The sequence below is a fragment of the Ambystoma mexicanum genome, chromosome 1p, assembly GCF_040938575.1.
Source record: "Ambystoma mexicanum isolate Mex_15411 chromosome 1p, UKY_AmexF1_1, whole genome shotgun sequence".
Taxonomy (NCBI): domain Eukaryota; kingdom Metazoa; phylum Chordata; class Amphibia; order Caudata; family Ambystomatidae; genus Ambystoma; species Ambystoma mexicanum.
Genome location: NC_090921.1, coordinates 23,577,286 through 23,598,769, shown reverse-complemented (window position 1 = coordinate 23,598,769; position 21,484 = coordinate 23,577,286). Strand labels below are relative to the sequence as shown.

At 46.3% G+C, this 21,484-nt stretch overlaps 1 protein-coding gene across 2 annotated transcripts in view; it reads right to left on the bottom strand.

Annotated features, from left to right (window-relative positions):
* Positions 1 to 21,484, bottom strand: part of LOC138564366 (zinc finger protein 583-like) — a 146,440-nt gene that overhangs the window by 93,801 nt on the left and 31,155 nt on the right. For both annotated transcript variants that reach the window (XM_069642904.1, XM_069642905.1), the window contains exon 2: positions 21,027 to 21,147. In XM_069642904.1, coding sequence (XP_069499005.1) covers positions 21,027 to 21,147 — 121 coding nt within the window. The remainder of the gene's footprint in view (positions 1 to 21,026; positions 21,148 to 21,484) is intronic.

Genomic DNA, 21,484 nt, shown 5'->3' with positions numbered 1-21,484 from the left:
ATTTATCTAAAGACCATTGCATAATTCAATGAGAAATATGAACCAATATGTGTCATTTTTAAACTAACTTCAATAGAATCCATTTTGTTAACGCATACAAATGAATAAGCATCTGTCTCTCAGGATTAGTACTCCAGGAACACCTGCTCTATGCTGATGGTGCTGCGGTACTAATAGCTATAGACTAAGGGGCGGGGGTATCTACTGTCCAGACAAGGTGCAGGCAACATTGTTAAAGGCATTACCTTTGCTCAGGCGTTACACTCGTTCCCCAGGACATTACTGGTGACTTCAGCCTGTGTTGCTTGAATCCACTCGATGTGTAAAAGAATACATGACCTGATGCTACTTTGTATCTGCATAGAATCTCACGCTGTGCATGGGCAGACATCTAGTGGTTGGTGCTGAGTGTTACATCTTATTCTGTGTTGAAATTCGATAAGGTGTCAACAGGTGCCACAATCCCTAGTCTAAGTGTACTATCACCCACGCTCCTTCACGCATCAAAGTCCTCAAATTGTTAGTTTTCTGTCTTGTGGGGAGGATGTATGGATGCATGATTCTTCGCATATACAAGCCACAAAAAGACAATTTCTCAGTAAATAATAAAAACACTTAAAAAAAGAAATAGGAAGTAAAAAACTCCCACTTCAAACTCTTATCTGGAGCACCGGCTAGAGCTCCATGCTGCTGCTTTGCAAATTGCTTCCAATGATGCATTAGCAATCAAGGCGATGGTTGCTCCTGTTCTACGTGCAGGATGAGCGATGGTTGCTCCCGTCCTACGTGCAGGATGAGCGAAGGTTGCTCCCGTCCTACGTGCAGGATGAGCGACGGTTGCTCCCGTCCTACGTGCAGGATGAGCGAAGGTTGCTCCCGTCCTATGTGCAGGATGAGCGAAGGTTGCTCCCGTCCTACGTGCAGGATGAGCGAAGGTTGCTCCCGTCCTACGTGCAGGATGAGCGATGGTTGCTCCCGTCCTACGTGCAGGATGAGCGATGGTTGCTCCCGTCCTACGTGCAGGATGAGCGATGGTTGCTCCCGTCCTATGTGCAGGATGAGCGAAGGTTGCTCCCGTCCTACGTGCAGGATGAGCGATGGTTGCTCCCTTCCTAAGTGCAGGATGAGCTTTTGATGTAAAAGGAAGAGTTTCGTTGGACAACACGTAACATTGTTCAATGCATCTGATAATCCATTTTGCAATAGTTGCTTTGGTGACTGGACATCCTTGTGAGGGGTCAGAAATGAGAGGCAGACACAAAAGTTGTAGGTTTCTCAATATCAGACATGTTTATTAAACAGAAATGGGTTGGATGAAGGCCTCTCTATCCCGATCCCAAAGAGAGTTTCCCTACCTAAGAAACTAAAACTAAAGCTGATCAGTCTGTGTCAGATCTTTAAACATATAAACTGTCCTGGTGTCCAAAACATTCTAATCTGGTCCTCACACCAGAAATTAACAACTGAGGGTGCAAGGAAATGTCTCTGACCTATAATTGGCAAAACGTGTTCAGGATCAAAAGCAAATAAGTAAATCCAACAGATAAGTATTTTCCAAGGAGAATTCCCTGGTTCCAAAGGGTGATTCCCTTCCCCCAGACTTTTAAGTAAAACAATACAATGTCGCCTGCACCTTTTCTGCACAGGGTGTTTATTGTACTTCACATAAGGGTTTGATAAACGCCTATCTAATCCTAAATCTACAGATGGGAACAAGCTACGACCATAAAATAATAATAACAGTCCTAATGGAGTCTCGTCAAAATAAAAGGGCCTACACTAAAAAAAATTATTACCGGTCCTTACCTCTGAATACAAATAGTGTGGGGTAGTGTTCATGAAAAAGAAAGAAGTGTTCACAAATGATATGTCAGTATGTTCGGGCCGTTGGCCTCCCTTTCCTACGTTTTCGGCACGGGACAAGGCGGTACACTCGAGCATAGCACACACTATGGCCACTGCAGCATGAGGACACAGTTCCATTACCAGCAGCAAGGCCTTCTGTGCCCAAGTCTCTTTACTTCTCACAAGTCTGATTGTGAGGGCCTAATGTACCAAAACAAAAACACAAAGTTCCTTTACAGTATTCAATTTGGGCGATTCAACCTGGATCCCCCTTCCTTTTCCGAGTTCAGATCCCCCCTTTTACAATGTTCAGAGAAAATTAGTTCTCGGGTGACTAACGGTTGACCCTGGATCCCCCTCAGCCGGGCTCCGATCCTTCTTTTTACACAATTAGTCTCTCTCAGCCGGGCTCGGACCAATTTCAATTTGCATTACAGTATCACAGACTTTCGGATATGCACAGGTTTAAGACCTGTGCACAGAGTTTAGACCCATTGTAGGACCACTTTGAACTCAAAATGTCCTTCTCATAGTTGCCAACCAGTTGGATAGCTAGCAGAGACATTCAAATAAGCACCCACGTGGCGCCGGACCACTCTGTCTATGGTATCTTTCTTGACCTCCAAAGTTCAGTCACTCCTCTCTGGTTTTCAATTATATTCGCATCACTCATCGCATACATTTCACACTCTTTTCTCTTTAGATTTCTTCATACTATGTTTCTGCTTGTATCCTTGGTTCTAACACAGGCTGTTCTGGTATCAGTCTCTCTGACTCACCAGCTGTGCTGTCTTTACTGGCACTACTTTGTTGTAGGAGCCAAGGACAGTACTATGGTGGCATTCGCTCCTCCCCACCTTGGTTACCGATGCGGGAGAGCCCCGGGTACCTCCGACACACAATCCAGGTTTCTTCAGATTTAGTCCCCGGTCTTAGGTTTCTTACTTTCCAAGGTTCACAAAAGTAACGGTCCCTCCTTGCAACCCTCTCTGGTCTCGCCGTCTCTCTCATTGTATTAAACTGCCATCTTGGAACTGCTGCTTCCTTGTGTGCTTTGCCTTGCTCAAAGTGTGCTTTCGTGCCCCGCCTTTAATCCGTGTGGGGAAGTGTGATGGAAGCCAGGTGTGTGTAATGATCAGTAATTGCCTGACCATTGTATTGGGACATGCCCAGTATACGGCTCTCGTGTTAGACCGTTTTTCGCACACGGTGAACTGTCCGTGAGAAAGTGTTTGTGTCAGGAAAGGGGTGGGGGCTGAATTCCTATGTATCCTACCTAGTAGGATGGGGAAAAGGTGTTATAGGGAAGGGGATACCGCATCTCATCATCCGGTGTCCCACTTCCACTCCACAAAGACCCCCCATCCAGGTTATCCACCCCCAGAAACTGGATCCAAAAGCGATGGCCGTGTCCTGGCCACCTGGATGACAAATCCCGGGGGACTAGCGGGTAAGACAATCTCTGGTTTATCACAGTAGCTAAGGTCTTGAGAAAGCTTCTTGTCATCAACAAAGAATATTTCAGAACTTCTTCAGCTTCAAAACAAATGTCTCTGTCAGGATATTTTGGCACCACTTTAGCTTCAGTACTACTTCACCAAAACACTTCATTGATTCTCCAATTACTTCGTCATTAGCTTTACCCCACCACAGTACTTCATGGGTTTTCACCTTGTTTACTCTCATGCCATGTTTACCACTAGTACAACACTCTGCTCTGGTGTACTCCTGCCAGAACAGAACCAATGGTTAAAAAACGTCTTGGCCTGGTATACTCTCCTGCCAGCCAAGACAAACTACTGCAGTTCTCTGCTCGGGTATTCACGCCTGTCCGAAAAGAAACAATTGGTAAAAAGTCCTATGGCCTGGTATACTCCCTTGCCAGGCCCAACTAATTCCTCTTATTACTTCTGTGAAAAGGGTCGACTTCAAAGGTTTTAACAATGTCTTCTACGTCACAAAATTAGGTTTGAGAATAATAAGAGCACTGGAAACAACTGGGAACAATGACACTAAGAAACAATAAAAAATAAAATGAGATGGCCTTCTAAAGGAACACGTAGTCCGAAATAGAAAGTACTGCGACCACAGTTGTTTTTGGCGTTGTTAAAGGAATCAAGCCCTTAACTGGGATAAGTAAGAAAGACACAGGGTGTCATTTTTATTTAAATGTGTAAAATGTTTTGTAATAAACTAAATGACAATAAAAAAAAATGTAAAAAAAGAATCACACTGGTGCTACTTACTACACCTAAGTGTGTGCCACATGCAAGACAGGCAATGCTTCCTTCCTCTTGAACCTCTCATCATAAGGACAGTCCTCCTGCTAATCTTGTTCCACCTTTGTCAACCAACTGCTGATAATAACTCTTTCTCTCCTTTACACATCTTTGGCTTTGGCAATGTGGGTTTAAGACATTCTCTACACCTGTATGTTCAGTTATCTTCTTTTGGCTTACGCAACCCTGATCGTTTGTCAATTGCCTTAGTGTGCATCCCCTTTGGCTTTGGCAATAGTGGTTTGGGTTCCCTTTGTGAAATACTTCCCCTTTGTGTGGTTAGCTGCTATTATTACCCACTATAGAACAATCACCTCCTTCTGGTGGAATCTTTAGAGTCTCCTTATGGCAACTGCTTTGGTTTACGTCATGTTAGTATGCGTCACAATCATTATTTTGATTTATATATTTTCGTTATTCAAAAGGGAGTCTGGATTCAGGCAACAGGAAGTCACGGGGCCTCATTCTGAGTATGGCGGTAAGGGATAGCGGCCACCGGTAACGAGACCGGTGGCGGTAATCCCTTACCGCCATACTCCTAGTTCCCTTTGCGCCCTCGCCCTTAATGCCTGCTTTGAGCAGGTGTTAAAATCGAGGGCGCAAAGGGGCCTCCAAGCCAATAACGGTGACCGTAATGAACGGTCACCGTTATTTGCATCTTCCCCATTCCCATTGAGCCCTATGGGGGCTCATTTGGGAATGGGGAAGAGCCTTGGTGAATGGGGAATTACCGCCCCGCCAACCTTGGAATGGGGCGGTAATTCCGCCATCCACCAAGGCGCTGCCGGTCCGGGTACGGCGTCAACCAAGGCGTTAATAGCGCCATTGGTTAGCGCCGTACTCGGAATGAGGCCCACGGAATGGTCCGGGGTCACAATATAACAGTGAACTCACTGGGTTTGGAGTGTGCGGCCGTGTACCTCAATCCTTCCAGTTGGTCTGTTTCAGTTATCCTAAGTGGCCCGTCAACCTCTACTGCATCACTCCCGCATCTCAGAGCCCTCGCAGCTCCCCCAGCAATCTGGTGCTCACCTGCCACAGCTGAGCGCTTCACAATGGTGAAATCTCCGAAAAAAGTGCACTTTCCGCTGTGTGACCTCTGCAGCTGAAATCTCTAGCCCATACAACCCCCTCAGGACCAGCATTAACTTCTCTCAGCCCTCTGGTCCCGGCGTCCTGGATCTCCCACGATTTCTTCCTCTGCTGCTTTGTGGAGAATCCAAAACTCCTCACATGCTGCTACTACTTCTATTACTACTACTGCTCTCTTCTGCAGCTGCTACAACTGCTCTCATGCTGCTGCTGCTGCTGTAGCTACTACTGCTGCTGCTGCTGCTGCTGCTGCTGCTCTCCTGCTGCTGCTGCTACTACTACTACTACTGCTCTCCTGCTGCTGCTGCTACTACTACTGCTACTACTGCTGCTGCTGCAGCCATTGCTCTCCTGCTGCTGCTACTGCTCTCCTGCTACTGCTCTCCTGCTGCTGCTCTCCTGCTGCAGCCATTGCTCTCCTGCTGCTGCTGCTGCTACTGCTCTCCTGCTGCTGCTGCTGCTCTCCTGCTGCTGCTCTCCATGCCTTTTTCCACCATGGTCTCCTGGCCTGCACCTGAGGGGGCCTTTTATGCCTCTCAGCCACTCTCAGGAGTGGGTCATCAACCTTCATGGGCTGCACTCTGCAAACCTGTGCCTTTTCGTACCAGTACCCTGGGAATTCTGGGACTCTAAGTCCCTAACAGAAAAGACTATCCTTTTAACAGCTTCTATTTTACAATAAGCTATTAGGAGATTGGGGTCTAGGGGAACATTACCTGTGGCGGTCTCCCATTCCTCCTGACCTGTTCCCCTCTCATGTGATCCTCACGGCTAACACCACCCCCAGGTTCAGGATCAGAAACTGTCTGCCTATCCCTGGCCACATGAGAGGGGTTCCAGGCCAGGTTTCCTGGGTGAATTCCCTCTGATTCATCAGTCTCCTGGTATACCCCCTTGCCAGGAATTCCCTTATGGATTTGTTAGATCCCATGGTGTACTCCACTGCCAGGTACCTTCCAACACGTTTTAAGTTCTTGTTTTCAATTTCAAAACTGCCAGGTATATTTGGTTGCCAGGACTTTATTTATAGACTTCCTAGACTCCTGGTATACTCCCCTGCCAGGAATCGTGTCACCACAATATCTTACAATGTAATATTCTCTTGGTGGATTGCCTGGTATACTCCCTTGCCAGGAATCCTTCGCTTGGGTCTTGCAGATCCCCTGGTGTACTTCTCTGCCAGGTATCCCCCCCCCCTTTAAATGTCACCTTTTCGCACTCTGAAACACTTGCGTACGAGCGCGATATAAATAAAATATCAATTCAATACAATTCAACTTCCTGGTACACTCCTCTCACCAGGACTTATATTTCAGTGTTCTGAAAAATATATCACAGTTGTAATTCCCTTTGTTTGCTTAAAATACTGCTTGTCCAAACTTTCCCCACATTTTCATTTTATATATAGGGACTATGAAGCCATCTTGGAGTAAGACACAGACAACAGATTCTGAATTAACAATAAAGCTTTATTAACTTAAATGTCACAATGGAAAAATGCTCATCTTGCCCTATACTACGGTTGAATTTCCCTACCAAGCCAAAACTAAGCCCAAGAGTTCAATTTAGGAATCTGTCTGTGTCCAAAATCTATACAATGTGTAGGGATATCAGCAACCAACTAAACAGTGTTCAACACAACGTTCTGAGCTATATTCAGATTGCAGCTTTCTTTCACCTCCCTTTCCCAAGTATAAAGCTGTTCCAATAAAAGTCTCAGGAATGCCGTAAGTACAGAATGATATAGGCCCTCTTTACGATACCGGCACTAAACCATGGCGCTATTAGCACCATGGTTGGTGCCGGTATCGTAACGTGTCCGCCATGGTGAAATGGCGAAATACCGCCCCATTCCAAGGTTGGCGGGGCGGTATTTCCCCATGGCCCTTCCCCATTCCCATTTTTGCCCCATAGGGCATAATGGGAATGGCGAAGGCGCTAAGTACGGTACCGCAAATTGCGGTACCATACTTACCGTGAAGGTCCCTTTGCGTGTCCCTACTTTAACGACTGGTCTAGACCAGCCGTTAAGGTCAGGTCCCGCAAAGGGACCTCGTAATTAGGCGATAATGGGTTAACGGCGCCGCAGCCTTTTACGGCACCATTAAACCATTAGCACCAGGGTTCCCTTCCCCAAATTTGAAAACATAATTCCAAACACTAAATATCTTGAGACTCTGTCCTCAAGTCAATAAACAGGTTAAACCTCAAGGTTCCCTTCCCCAAGATTCACGTTCAATATATATAGATATTTTCCAACTGTCTTAAAGGTCTGGGCCACACCTGCGTCCTCTGGATATGTTAAGGTCTGTGCCACACTTGCGCCCTCTGGATATGGTAAGGTACCACACTTGCACCCTCTGGATATGGTAAGGTAAGTGCCACACTTGGGTCCTCTGGATTTGGTAAGGTCTGCGCCACACTTGCACCCTCTGGCTATGGTAAGGTACCATCATTGCGCCCTCTGGATATGGTAAGGTCTGCACCGCACTTTCGTCCTCTGGATATGGTAAGGTACCACACTTGTGCCCTCTGGATATGGTAAGGTACCACACTTGCGCCCTCTGGACATGGTATGGTCTGCACCACACTTTCACCCTCTGGATATGGTAAGGTCTGCGCCACACTTGTGCCCTCTGGATATGGTAAGGTTTGCACCACACGTGCGCCCTCTGGATATGGTAAGGTCTGCACCACACTTGGGCCCTCTGGATATGGTAATGTCTGCGCCACACATGCATCCTCTGGACATGATAAGGTCTGTGCCACACTTGCACCCTCTGGATATGGTAAAGTACCACACTTGCGCCCTCTGGATATGGTAAGGTACCACACTTGCACCCTCTGGATATGGTAAGGTAAGTGCCACACTTGCGTCCTCTGGATTTGGTAAGGTCTGCGCCACACTTGCACCCTCTGGCTATGGTAAGGTACCATCATTGCGCCCTCTAGATATGGTAAGGTCTGCACCGCACTTGCGTCCTCTGAATATGGTAAGGTACCACACTTGTGCCCTCTGGATATGGTAAGGTACCACACTTGTGCCCTCTGGACATGGTATTGTCTGCACCACACTTGCGCCCTCTGGATATGGTAAGGTAAGCGCCACACTTGCGTCCTATTGATTTGGTAAGGTCTGCACCACACTTGCATCCTATGGACATGTTAAGGTCTGCGCCACACTTGCGCCCTCTGAATATGGTAAGGTACCACACTTGCACCTTCTGGATATGGTAAGGTCTGCACCACACTTGCACCCTCTGGATATTGTAAGGTCTGCGCCACACTTGCGCCCTCTGATATCAATATGGTCTGCGCCACACTTGCACCTTCTGAATATGGTAAGGTCTGCACCACACTTGCGTCCTCTGGACATGGTTGGTCTTTGTGCAAGAATGTCTTTACTGAAAGCTGCAGTTTAGTCACTTGTTAAGGTTCATCTCCAAAGTTCCCTTCACTCCAATTGAATTGCTGGAGTTCTGTTCACTTGTTTACTTGTAGATTCAACATATAAACATTTTACTTGTATTTAAAGTTGCATTCACTTTTGAGCTTGGTACATAATGGCCCTCATTACGAGCATGGCGGTAGCCGTGCCTGTATGGCAGGCACGGCTACCGCCATGCTCGCTACCGGCATCACCTCCCGCGATTGGGCAATAATCGGCCCATTGCTAGGTGAATGGGGCGGTAATTGCCCATTCGCGGGTGGCGGTATTGCCGGGCACCCAATCCCCATTCTGCCCTATAGGGCAGAATGAGGGCGGGGAGCATTGATGCGCTGGCACCGTTAATAACGGTGCCGGCGGCATTACGAGTTATGCCAGCTAAGACCTGGCAGACTGTCAGGAACCCGCGAGCAGAACTCGTAATGCCGCAAGGGTCCTAATAAGACCCAATGAATCTATTTGAATTGTAAAGCTTCCTTCTTGTACGATCTTCATAGGTAAGTTTTCTTTCCGTTGGGTATTTAAGTATGAAGCTATGTGTGGAACACTTTACATTTGGTTCAGAGTTTAATAAGTGTTAAAGACCTTCCCCCAATTCAACTTGTTGTTATGTATCATTGTAGAAGGCCTTTAATAATGTGCCCAGCACTCGAGATTTCGTGACAATTGTAAAAGGTTTCCTTCGTTTCATCTCGTTGATATATGTCTTTATAAATTGCCTTTGTAACGTGCCCAGCACTCGGACACTTTCAAAAATGTATCTTCATGTACAAGCGACCACTCCACTACAAAGTAGTCTGATTTATTCAAAAGTTAATGAGGATTTCAATCAGAGACAATCGAAAACGTGGTTTATCATGCATGTGACTACTCCGATACAAAGAAGTCCTCTGCGTAACTTCAAACACACGCATACCAGGTTTCCTCTCATCGAAACTCACTGGTTGCTTCTTTCTGTGTTTCTGCAGCGAGGATCTCTCAGCCGTTGGTCCTCCAACATAGAGTTCCATCTTCTGCCCCTCAGGCACTCCTGGGTTGGCTTCTGACCCCAGGAGAGCGAACACCATGAAAAGGGGCAGCCTCCAGGTACAGCTCCCCTTTCAATGTTTGCTCGAGTCCATGGAGCCCCAGCTACTGGCCTGTATTCCTTTGAACCACTTGTGTACAGGTGCGTTTTAATTGACTCATATCATATTATAACCGTATGCGTGGCACGCACACACAGCTCCCCAATTCTTCTGTTGGCCTCTTTGCTGCTGCTCCTTCATCAATGCCACTGCTTCTCTCTTTGGTATTAATCGATTGGGCCTTTTATACACCCGCAGCCCTTTAACAGGCTGCAGTTGTGAATGTACAATTAGCCCTGCCTGACCATCATTAAGAGAACATGCCTGACCTCTACTACTCTCAGCAGGCCTCTTTCTCGTCACATTACCAGAATGGTAAAAGCACCTAGTCTTCATTACTCCTGGTTGCCTCTTCCTCGTCCCAGTACTGTTAGTAGTCATATAGGAGGAAGTCAGGGGAGTAGACTCACTGGGCCTCATTATAAGGCTGACGCTCCCGTAATGAAGGGGGCCGGTACAGGACTGGCCCCTTCATTCTGGGAGCGCCGATTACGAGCTTCCCATCCCGGGACCCGGATCGCACTCCTGGTAAAACCAGGCGTGCTTTCCGGGTCCCGATAGGGAAAGAGGGAGGCAATAACAGGCCAGGTGTAATCTGCCCGTTATTACCTCCCTCCCCATTCCCATTGAGCCCTATGGGGGCTGGAATGGGGATGAGTTCCTGCAAGGAGGAATTACCGGGTCCTCCTATGTCGGAGTAACCCGGTAAGCCCCCATTGCAGGAACCAGGTAATGGAGCCTGGAACAGAGGCAGCCATAGAGTTAATAGCTCCATGGCTACCTCTATTCTCGTAATGAGGCCCACAATATCCCAAGAAGGTGGGGGAAGGGTTGGGTTGGTCATTATTAGGAAAAGGATGACAGCATGGGCCTCATTACGACCCTGGCGCTCACGTAATGAAGGGTGCCGGTACGGGACTTCATTACGTGAGCGCCGATTACGAGGTTCCCTTTGCGGGACCCGGCCAGACGTCTGGTAAAACCAGACCTCCATTCCCAGTGCTACGAGAGGAGGTAATAACGGTCCATTCATAATGTGCGAGTTATTACCTCCTTCCTCATTCCCATTGAGCCCTATGGGGGCTCGATTGGGGAATGGTTCCTTCAAGGAGGAATTACCGGGTCCTCCACTGTTGGAATGACCTGGTTATTCCTCATTGAAGGAACCCGGTAATGGAGCCCAGTTTGGAGGCAGCCATGGTGCTAATAGCAATAATAATAGCAATAATGTTATGAGATATTGCGCTACTGTAATTTTCGTTACCTCACCTTGAAAGAAAGAAATTTCTCCAAGGTGTGGCAAACAGTCCGCACGATGGATTGAATGCAACAAAGCAGCCGCGGCTCCTACTGCCAGGCATCAGCTGTTTCCTGCTCGCACAGAATGTGAACATAATTTAAAATGTCTCAGTGTATTTACAATGAAAAGGGAATATACTTTTCAGGTTGAAAGCATGCATGATGGTACTGCTAGTTCAAAATTTGCCAACCTCATGCATGTGCATGGTTGGAAAAATGATATGTCAAACATGATAGGAAAGTGCTAGTGCATGTCATCCTATGTCAAGTAATACAGTATTCATGTTGTCACGGTCTCAACGTATATAAAGTGCTAGTGCATTTATAAAAAAACGACCTATATCGTTCTCATAGGGACAGGTGTCCTTAATGCTTTACAACACTGTGCTGCGAGCACGCCGAAGCCTGATAGTCTATTCTGACTGAGCCAATGAATGGACGCTAGATACTAATAAGCGCCCAACATAACATATAACATTTCACAAGTCAATAATTCATTATTAAAAACGGTACAAAATGGTTCTCAATCAAAATGTGTAAAAAAGGTGCATAAAAGCTAGAAAAAGGGTTAGTGTTTCTAAAAATACTTAGCATCCAGTGTAAATTGATGTTTCAACATGTTGTCACTAAATGAAAACAGTCCAGAAAAGAAATGTAACATCACTTGCTTAATGGTTTCAAGGACAGAATTCAAGGGAGAGGTGAATAGCGAGTGTGGATAACTGAAAAAGCATAGTTAATCATATAAAAAGCCATATAACTCTAAATCCACATTCAAACCATTGGGTTTTAAGGTATCAAATTTACAGATTAGCTTGGCTTCCAATTGGCGTAGCTTCAGTTCTCTATTGCCAAGTCTGCTGTCTAGTGGTATGTCAGCTAGTCCCACAAAGCTCATTTCAGATGCATTGCTGTTATGCTTTTCACCAAAATGTACCGCCAGTGGGTATGTCGGATCTCCATTTTTAATCGGTCTGTAGTGTTGCAAAATTCTCAATTTCAGTGGGCCTATGGTGGATCCTATATAGTGTAGTCCACAACTGCATGTGATCATATAGACTACAAAATTAGTTAGGCACGTTATTTTTTGCTTATATTTCCACTTTTTTCCATTCACACTAATAGGAGATTCTTTAGAGACATGTTTACACATGTTGCATTTACCACATTTCTTAAACCCCACAATTTCACGATTACCAAGAAGCCAACTAGATTGTGTTACTTCAGTTACCACAGTACTTGGTGCCAAAATATTTTTTATCGTTGGTGCTCTACGGAAGGTCACACTGGGTTTAGACTCTAATACTTCACATAGATCTCTATCAGTTGTTAATATATTCCAGTGTCTCTTCATGATTGCTCTAATATTTTTGGCTTGCTGGTTGTAACCTGTTATGAATCTTATAGTTTCATTCTTGGGTTTCGGATTAGGTTTGAATAAATCTCTCCTCGATTTTTATCTGCTTTCTCAAAGCATTCTGTCACTGTACTTTTCGAATATCCTCTGTACACGAATCGCTTGCCTATATTTTTGGCTTCTTTCTGGAAATCTGCCTCTTTACTACATACTCTCTTAGCCCTAAGGAATTCTCCATAAGGAATTGATTTTTTACTGGGTGGTGGCTATGAGCATGAAGCGTGGAATTAGAGCTTGTTTCTTTTAGAAAAACCAATGCATCCTTACTAACAGTCCTAGTTAATTTCAAATTAAGTGCATTGGTGTTTAAGATAGTGATATATTTCTCTAAATCTTTCTCAGTGCCATCCCATATCAGGAACAGGTCATCAATAAATCGATGCCACATAACTATATGCTTAGTAAATGTATCAAGCTCTTCACTCCACGCAACTGTCGTTTCCCACCATCCCATATAAATATTAGCGTAAGTGGGCGCCATGCAGGACCCCATAGCAGTGCCCTGGGTTTGTCTATATATGGCATCATTGTGCAGAAAAAAATTGTGTTCCAGACAGAATTTCAGCATATCTAGCAGCATCTTGTTGTGCTGTCGATAACTCACAGATCTGCTGTTCAAGAAGCGGTGGCATGCATTCAATCCATGCTGGTGTTGTATAGAGGTGTACAGGGGCACCACATCTAGGGAGACAAGAAAATAATTGGGCTCCCAAATGACCTCGTGCAATCTCAATAAAAGATCTGATGTGTCTCGAATATATGAATTTAGACTTAGCACGAATGGCTGAAGAAAATGGTCCAGGAACTTGGACGTATTTTATAAAAGACTGCCTATTGAAGACACTATGGGACGTCCTGGAAGATCCATCAAAGTCTTGTGAATCTTTGGATTAAAGTAGATCATGGGGGTGATAGGATGAGCATTTTTGAGAAAATGATATTCATCTTCATTTAGTAGGTCTGCTTCACACCAATGGAACAATAATTCATAATATTCATTGTTGGTCGTCGCTAGAATTGATTTATCCGCTAGTTCATAGCATGAGGTGTCATCCAGTTGTCTCTTGGCTTCTTTGAAATAGCTGATGCTATCCATGACAACTATACTACATCCCTTGTCTGAAGGTCAAATAACTATGCTGCGGTCATTTTTCAATATTTTCCAACGCACATCTTTTTTTCAAAAATATCAATAGGGCTACATTCAATATTGGAGCAGAAGGTTCATTTAGGCTTAAATTTGCTAAAGCAGCTCATGTTAGTATTGATACCATACCGTTCTGCCAATATATTGTCATCCATTGCCTCTATATTCATGTTTTCAGAATCAGAATCCAATTCTTCTATACATTTTAAGTGGCTATATCTTTTTCTGATAAGATGGACGCAATTTCTGTGTCTAGATCTTTCTTTTTCGTTTTATGCCCAACTTGTTGAGACAAACTTATATACACATATATATACATACACACACACACACACACACACACACTCACACACTCACTCACTGGAGTGAGTGCGAGAAAGTTAATGGGCCTCATTACGACCCTGGCGGACTGCCGTGCCTGTAATACAGGCACGGCTGCCGCCGGAGTCGATTTTTTTTCCCCGGCGCCCTGGTATGGACAATTACTGGGGTATTACAACCCTGGCAGACCCGGTAATTGCCCATTCCAGGGCGCCGGGAAAAATCTGCATGCACTGGCATCATTTGTGAATGGTGTCGGTGCATGCGGCTTGTTGTGCTCGCGGGTGCCGGTCCGCCCACCAGGTCAGACCTGGCGGGCAGAAAGGCACCCGCGAGCACAACTCGTAGTTTACCGGTCCAGGAGCTACAGTACCGGCAAGCTTATCGGTACCGTAGGTCCCGGACAGGCAAACCTTTAATGAGGCCCAATGACTCCACCAATACCTTTAAGGGAAAAGGGTGAATAACCTTTAGAGCACGTCATGGGAAACAGTTTCCAAAAAAGCTACTCTGTTCGTTGCACATTTAGCTGGAGACAAATCTTGACACAAAAAGTGATGATACAATCTTTCCAAACAAATATAAAGAATGGTAGAAGTCAGTCAGATAATACACAGTTAGATATATTTATAAAAAAGACAAAGGGCCTCATTACAACCCCGGCGTTAAGGGCTTTACGGCGCCGTAAACGGCGCCGACCCTTAACGCCGGATTCCGAGGTCCCTTAGCGCCATGGAGATCTTAACGGCTGCTTTTTGCAGCCGTTAAGATCCATGGCGCTAAGGGACCTTGTCGTTAATTACGCCACCGTAATTTACGGTGGCGTAATTAACGCCTTCCCCACTCCCATTATGCCCTATGGGGCAAAAATGGGAATGGGGAAGGGTAAATGGGGATTGGGGACTTACCGCCCGCCGACCTCGGAATGGGGCGGTAAGTCCGCCAACCACCATGGCGTAAACGTAGTTTATGCCATGGTGGTAAAGGTACGACCCAGGCGGTAACTTACCGCCTGGGTCGTAATGAGGCCCAAAGACCACTCGGTCATACACTAATATAACACAAGAGAGTCACTTTAAAAATGCTAACAACATAAATCCTATTGTTCCTTACACAGTTTCATATTCACTGTTCCCAATCACTTTTCTTTCAACAAGCAAAGGTGGTGTTACTGACCTATGAGTGACTTTTCACAATTTCGTTTAAACTCAAAAAAGCCCTGAAAAAGCAGTGTTGACGGTCAAATATGTTTCTAGCCTTGTTGTTCTACTATCAACCTTCTTAGATGAATCAGACTTGGGTAATAGTTCAAGGCTGTCTTCAGGACACCTAACCCTTCAATGGGGTAAGCGTGATATAGTTTGAGGATTCTTGGATTTTAAATGCTGAACACACGTATCTTAATCAGAACCTTTACTGTGTTGTCTAAGAGGTGGTCAAACATTGGCTGCTATTTTCTCTTACACCTTCATGGGTTATCATACATGCCAAGCCGGTCTTATGCAGGCAAGGGGCATAGATGGAAAACCTCTTGTTTACTCTCATATACATGCAGTGACCAATAGTTGTAGATCCCTACCCTTTTTCCCTCACAGACGTCTTATCGAAAATGACGTTGTTCTTTAGAGACTCATGGACAGATATTTGTACCCGCTCCTCGTATTTTCAACGTTACAAGGAGCGGGTGCAAACACATTTCTCTCCATGGGATAAGAGTCCCCAAAGTCAAGAGTCAAAACACAAAATGGTGACGCTCCTGCACGGTAAACCAGGTTAGAGCTTGACAGTCCACTGGATGGTCCAGGGACACTTCCAAACACGCTCGCTTGCAGGGCAACCAGGAGGCATCCAGAGTGATTAGTCCCACCACTCCAAAGGTTCGAAGCACCTTCGCAGGTCTTCTGAGATCAAGCGCAAAGCAGAGCTCCACTGGGACAACAACGGGATTTGGGTGCCAACCTTCTTATGCCTGTCTCAGGATCGTCCTTTGGGCCTCATTACACGGATGGCGGTGGACCAAGGTGCTATTAGCTGGTCCATGCCGGTAAAATACTGGCACCGCCTTGGTGGAAAGGGGAATTACCGCCCTATTCCAAGGTTGGTGGGGCGGTAATTCCCCCTTCCCCCATTGCCCTTCCCCATTCCCATTTTTGCCCCATAGGGCATAATGGGAATGGGGAAGGTGCTAATTACGGCACCGCAAATTGCGGTACCGTAATTAGCTCCCTGGTCCCTTTGCGGGTTGGTTTTTAACGCCTGCAAAAAGCAGGCGTTAAATTCTCCAACCCACAAAACGGACCTCGTAGTAAGGTGGTAAGGGTTTACCGGTACAGGTAAAATACCGGTACTGGTGAACCCTTACCGCCTACCGTGCAATGAGGCCCTTTGTTTTGCTCGAGTCTTCTGGATACTTAGCTCCGTCTGCAAGTTGGTTCTGACCTGTTGCTGATCTACTGGAATGGATTCAGGACCCCTTCTCATATCCAAAGTCAGACGGAGGCTCCAACCCGGCCCACAAATGAGAAGATCTGCCCCATGCATGCACACCAGCTGTGGTTCAATCAACGGCCACTGGGGTCCTCGTTATCTCATGCACATCAGACACCCTGGCACCAGTTATGTGGATTGGGTCCCAGCCCACTTCCCGGGTACCCACACACGTGACCTACAGGGATCCACGAAATAAAAGGTTTTTTGCAGGCAACTGCATGTCCAAATAAGGTAGTCCTGGGACCTGGGGCAGGAAGGCCAGGGGGAAGGTGTGAGGCAGACATGGTATCACAAGAAGATACAAATCACCAGTGCTATTTACTTGAAAAGGGGGTTGGAAGAACTCCTGTCTTGCCCTAACACTAAAGATGGGAGCAGACCATCTAAATATAAAGAAAAAACGGTCCTAGTCCGTCGTTGGCCCAAAAGAATAACAATTAAACTAGAAATCCTATTGCCTGCCCTCACTCTAATACCATACTAGTAAAATAGGGAAATGTAGTACAAACGGAAAATCAGTGGGAAACAAAAGGATGGCAGAATGGCATCAAAAGGTTCTTGTCCACGTTGTATACACATGTGGGTGGGGTGGAGCACTTGACGTATTGGCACACTCTGCTAGGCGACTACACCTGGGGTAGCTGGCTTGGCCTTCCAGAGCCTGCTTGGCATTCACATACTCCCTCTCAAAGTTTGGGGTTTTGACCTCTCAGGTCTGCCTTTTCCACAAGTCCAGGTCAATCCCCTGTGTTTTGCAGCACCAACACAAAAGTTCCAAGCTCTTCAGCACAAACATAAAAGTTTCAAAGGAAAATTTATTTTAAGACTCTATATGCCCCCTTAGGGTCCTCCTTTGAGAGTATTTTCTTCCCTTGGTTCCCCTATTTCAGGCTTAAACTATTTCACTTTACTTTCTTGGGGTTCCCTTCCCCTAGCTTTATTCTTTAACGTTTGCTATGCCTTATGATACTCGTAGGCTTTTACATAGTTTAAATATTTGACAAGATTCAACAATTCGCACAATCTTCTCAGGCTCTCTTCAGCCTTTGCTTTAACAAAAGAATGTCTCTCTTTAAACACAATTTCTGGGTCTCCCTTGTTCGGGCTCGGACCTGTTTCAAACACAATTTCTGGGTCTCCCTCATTCAGGCTCGGACCCCTTTTAAACACAATGGAGGTCATTACAACCTTGGTGCTAAGTGCACCAACTTTACCACCATGGTGTAAACTTCCCCACTCCCATTATACCCTATGGGGCAAAAATGGGAATGGGGAAGGGTAAATGGGGATTGGGGACTTACCGCCCCGCCAAGGTCGGAATGGGGCGGTAAGTCCGCCAACCCCCATGGCGGAGTTGGCAGCTCTGCGCCATGGTCCATGGTGCAAATTGCACCATGGATCTCCGCCAGGGTCGTAATGAGGGCCACTGTATTTTACAGTTCGATTTCACTTAATTTCAAAAAGAACTTCAAGTCTCATAATGCCTTTCAATTTCCTGCTTTCTTTCTTTCTCAAATTCAATGCTCAGGGTCCCGCTCCAGCGACACACACGCTCACTGGAATTTCCTCTCTCTTGCCATGAGACTCAGCCGGTTAGCGCGGCTCTGGCAAGCATCTTCTTTGGAGCTCTCTGGGTCAGTGTCAAGGTCTTCCCACCTGCCTCTCGAGTACCTGGGCTTTCCATCATATGCCCAGGAGAAACAAGTACTTCTGTGGAAAGAGTCAGCAGGATAAGATCTGCCCTCTCTGGCTCTTGGAAGGCACAGCTCCTCGGCCCTGCTGCAGCCCTTCAACAACACAGAATCAGCGTCTTGGCCCTCAGCTCCCCTCCAGACGCTCCAGGGTTTTTTCAACAATCTCCTCTGCTCCTCAGCTGCACAGCTGCTCTGTTCTCAACTGCATCCCCAGCTCGCTCAACGTGTTTCTCAGTGCTCCACCTTTTATACTGACAGCAAGTGTTAATTGGAATCAGGTGTGAGTGGTTGAATAGGGAGGCCTGACCCTGCCTGTCCTCGTTAATGGGACAAGATGGGGGCTGCCCATAGGAATCCATGGCACATTGGTTCCTATGGGCAATCTTCATTGCTCTGTTCCCCTTCTTCTTTGTCCCAATGGTTTTGACAGAAGAGGAAGTATGGAGTTGTAGTTTTCCCTAATTATGGAGGGAAACTTCTGTAAGTGTTTGTCAGGGTGAAGGGGGCAGATGTATGGTTGTGGGTGAATGGGCTTTAGATGATAATGTCCAATAGTGGCTGCATGAATATCGGATGGGGATATATTTCTTCTCCTACGCCTCCCTTTAATGTTAGTGCCTGCTGGAATTGGGGAGCGGGCAATGGGACAGGATTCATTCATAACAACCTATAAAAGGTGGAGGAAGTGTCAGGTAGGGGTTTGTCAGAAAGGGGGGAATACCGTGTCACTCCCGAGGCCATTCCTCCAACCGGCCCCAAGGACCGCCTGCTCAGATGATCCTCCCGCACTGGTCCACTCCCAGGGTCTGGTTTCAAAGGCGATGGCCATGCCCTGAGCACCTGAACAAAGAGGTCCATAAGCGAGAAAGCCCTCAGGTTTCTCACAGAAGTTCAAGGGACAAACTGGCTAAAGGAACAGACAAAAGACCTTGTGGCACGGCCATGTTGCACATTAGCCACAGTCATGAGCCAAATGCGGTAAGAGCAGTATGGCTCAATAAAAAGTTCTAAAAATAAAAGGAAAAGCTACTGCTGCCACCAGTCTGTTCTTAGGTGCACTGTATAACCACCAAAACATCCTTAGAGGGTGTCTAGGGACAGAAAACACACAGAATCCAGTGTGCGGTACAGTCATTTACTTTGCACAATGATGAACTGTTACAAAAAAGAGGCAACAAAGTCAAATGACTAAGAGAAAATAGGTTTCTCAGTACTGATAGCTTGAAGGGTGTGTCAATTTCCCCATAACAATGAGCGAAAGCCCTGTGGCGTGCAGCTGAAGGCTGTTCTCCACTGTAAAAAGGCAGGAAGGCTACTGTAACAAAAGCAAAATGTTTGGGGGCTCCATAATTATGGAGGAAAAGCTGCTTTCAGAGAAACATTTCCTAACAGTGGTCAGTAGCTTTACTGAACCATCAGCCAGGGGGCAATTCCCTCCAAGCTTCACAATTCTCTCTTCTGGGTCCCAGACCCTGTTTGTCCCCTCTCCAGGTTCCTGTGTCTAAATTTCACAACTTCTTGTTGGGTTCTAAACCCCCCTTGGCCTCTTGCTAGGCCTCACAACCCTTGCAGTGTATGGACTAGGCCCTGCTAGCCTCCCTACTTCCCAGCCGGTCTGACCGTCACCTCTGTTATCTTTAGGGGCTTGTGCGCATGGTGGTGGCTCTTCTGGGGACTGGAGTTGGCCGTATGTTCCTTCTCCGTGGTCGTCAGCTTCTCGCGTCTGCTTCTGTGACCCATGACTACCAGCAATATAAGTATGGCTTTTGGACCCCACTGTTCACCTTCTCACAGAGCCTTTACCTTTGCCTGGCCTCAATGTCAAAGGAACGACCGACGTCCGGTCCTGGAGAGCTGCCTTCTATAACTATCAGGCTTCTCCTGCTCTCCGGTCCCTGCTGGTTTTCTGCTCCAGCGCCTCACAGCTTCCACGTCTGTTGTTGCTCAGGGGCTGGCTTGACAGTAATCTTGACAACATGTAAGTCCTTTGTTCATGTCTATTGTAAGTGGACATAGAAGACTAGACTGTTCATTCAAGTTCTCAGCATTGCTCTTCCTTGTTCTGCACCTCCTCTTCATCCCGGTACTTGTTATGTAGGCCTCCCTCAGGTGGTCCCGGTTCTTCCTCGTCTCAGTAGTTATTATGTTTTCGGGCTTTCAGACATGCATGGAAGTATGGGATATGCAGTTGGTTTCAATGGGATAGGAAGGTGTATAGAGTGTGTGGGGAGGGTTGTTATACCTTGTTCTCCAGAGAGGTTCTCCTTTGTCTCCAGCGGGGAGGTCTCTGCCAATGAGATCCTCCAGCTGAGTATGACCCCCAGTGGGACTATCGGTTAGCAACCTCACCACCCTGGCCTCACGGAAAGGGGCCCCTCATCGGGGAAAAGTGATGACATCTCGGGATTCATTACAGAAAGCAGGAATGCTTCTGGTTAAGTTAAAATAAAGCCCAAAAGATGCAATGCAAAGTGCAAAGTGTGGCAGCGCAACATGCAGGAGTGTGCATACGCTCATATACTAGACACATATGGTGACTATACCCAGGAAGAAAAAGTTTGCTGCATTCAATAGAATAGAAATAGAAGCCGATGGTAAAATGAAGTGCAAGATCCCGGGCAAAGGTGGTGCTAGGTGGCTACTTGTGTAAGCTACATCAGCTGGTCACCCAGCACCAACACTAGAACAAAAGAAAACTGAAATGTATTCATGAAAACCAACAGGTAGGTGCTAAAGGCCATGACAATGAGCCTGTTCATACGAGTGAGGAACTATCGTACATTGTGCCGGGATAAATCAGAGGCTGAAAACGACAATCCTTTCTGAGAACCATAAAGCAAGATTGCGAGCTAGGTCTAGCTTCTTACCCAGTGAGGTCAACGCAAGGTGGATCTCCTTCATCACATTCCTGTAAAGATCCTTCTGCCAATCCTGTAACAGCGTCCACTCCTCTTCGGAGAAATAGGCGGAAACATCCTGGAGTGTCGTCTGTGCCAACAACAGAAAATGTCACATAATTTATTCAGCAGCTCCACTCATGAAAAAGAAAATAATTTGAAAATCGACCCACAATTAAAATAATCTTTGCAGTCTTTAACGAAATTGCAAATAAAAGTAACTAATGACAACTAAATAGAATTAGATCCTGTTGTAGACGCACATTCCTGGGGGCAGATAAGACAAGTCCTGGCACAATCCATGCCGTGCTTCTCGATGGGACTGAGTGACACAACCGGTGCCATGTGTTGCCTGTAGGTCCCTGTTCATTTAGAAATTACACAGAATTAAACTACATAGGAAGTCTGCATTACTGTCTGGCTAAAGG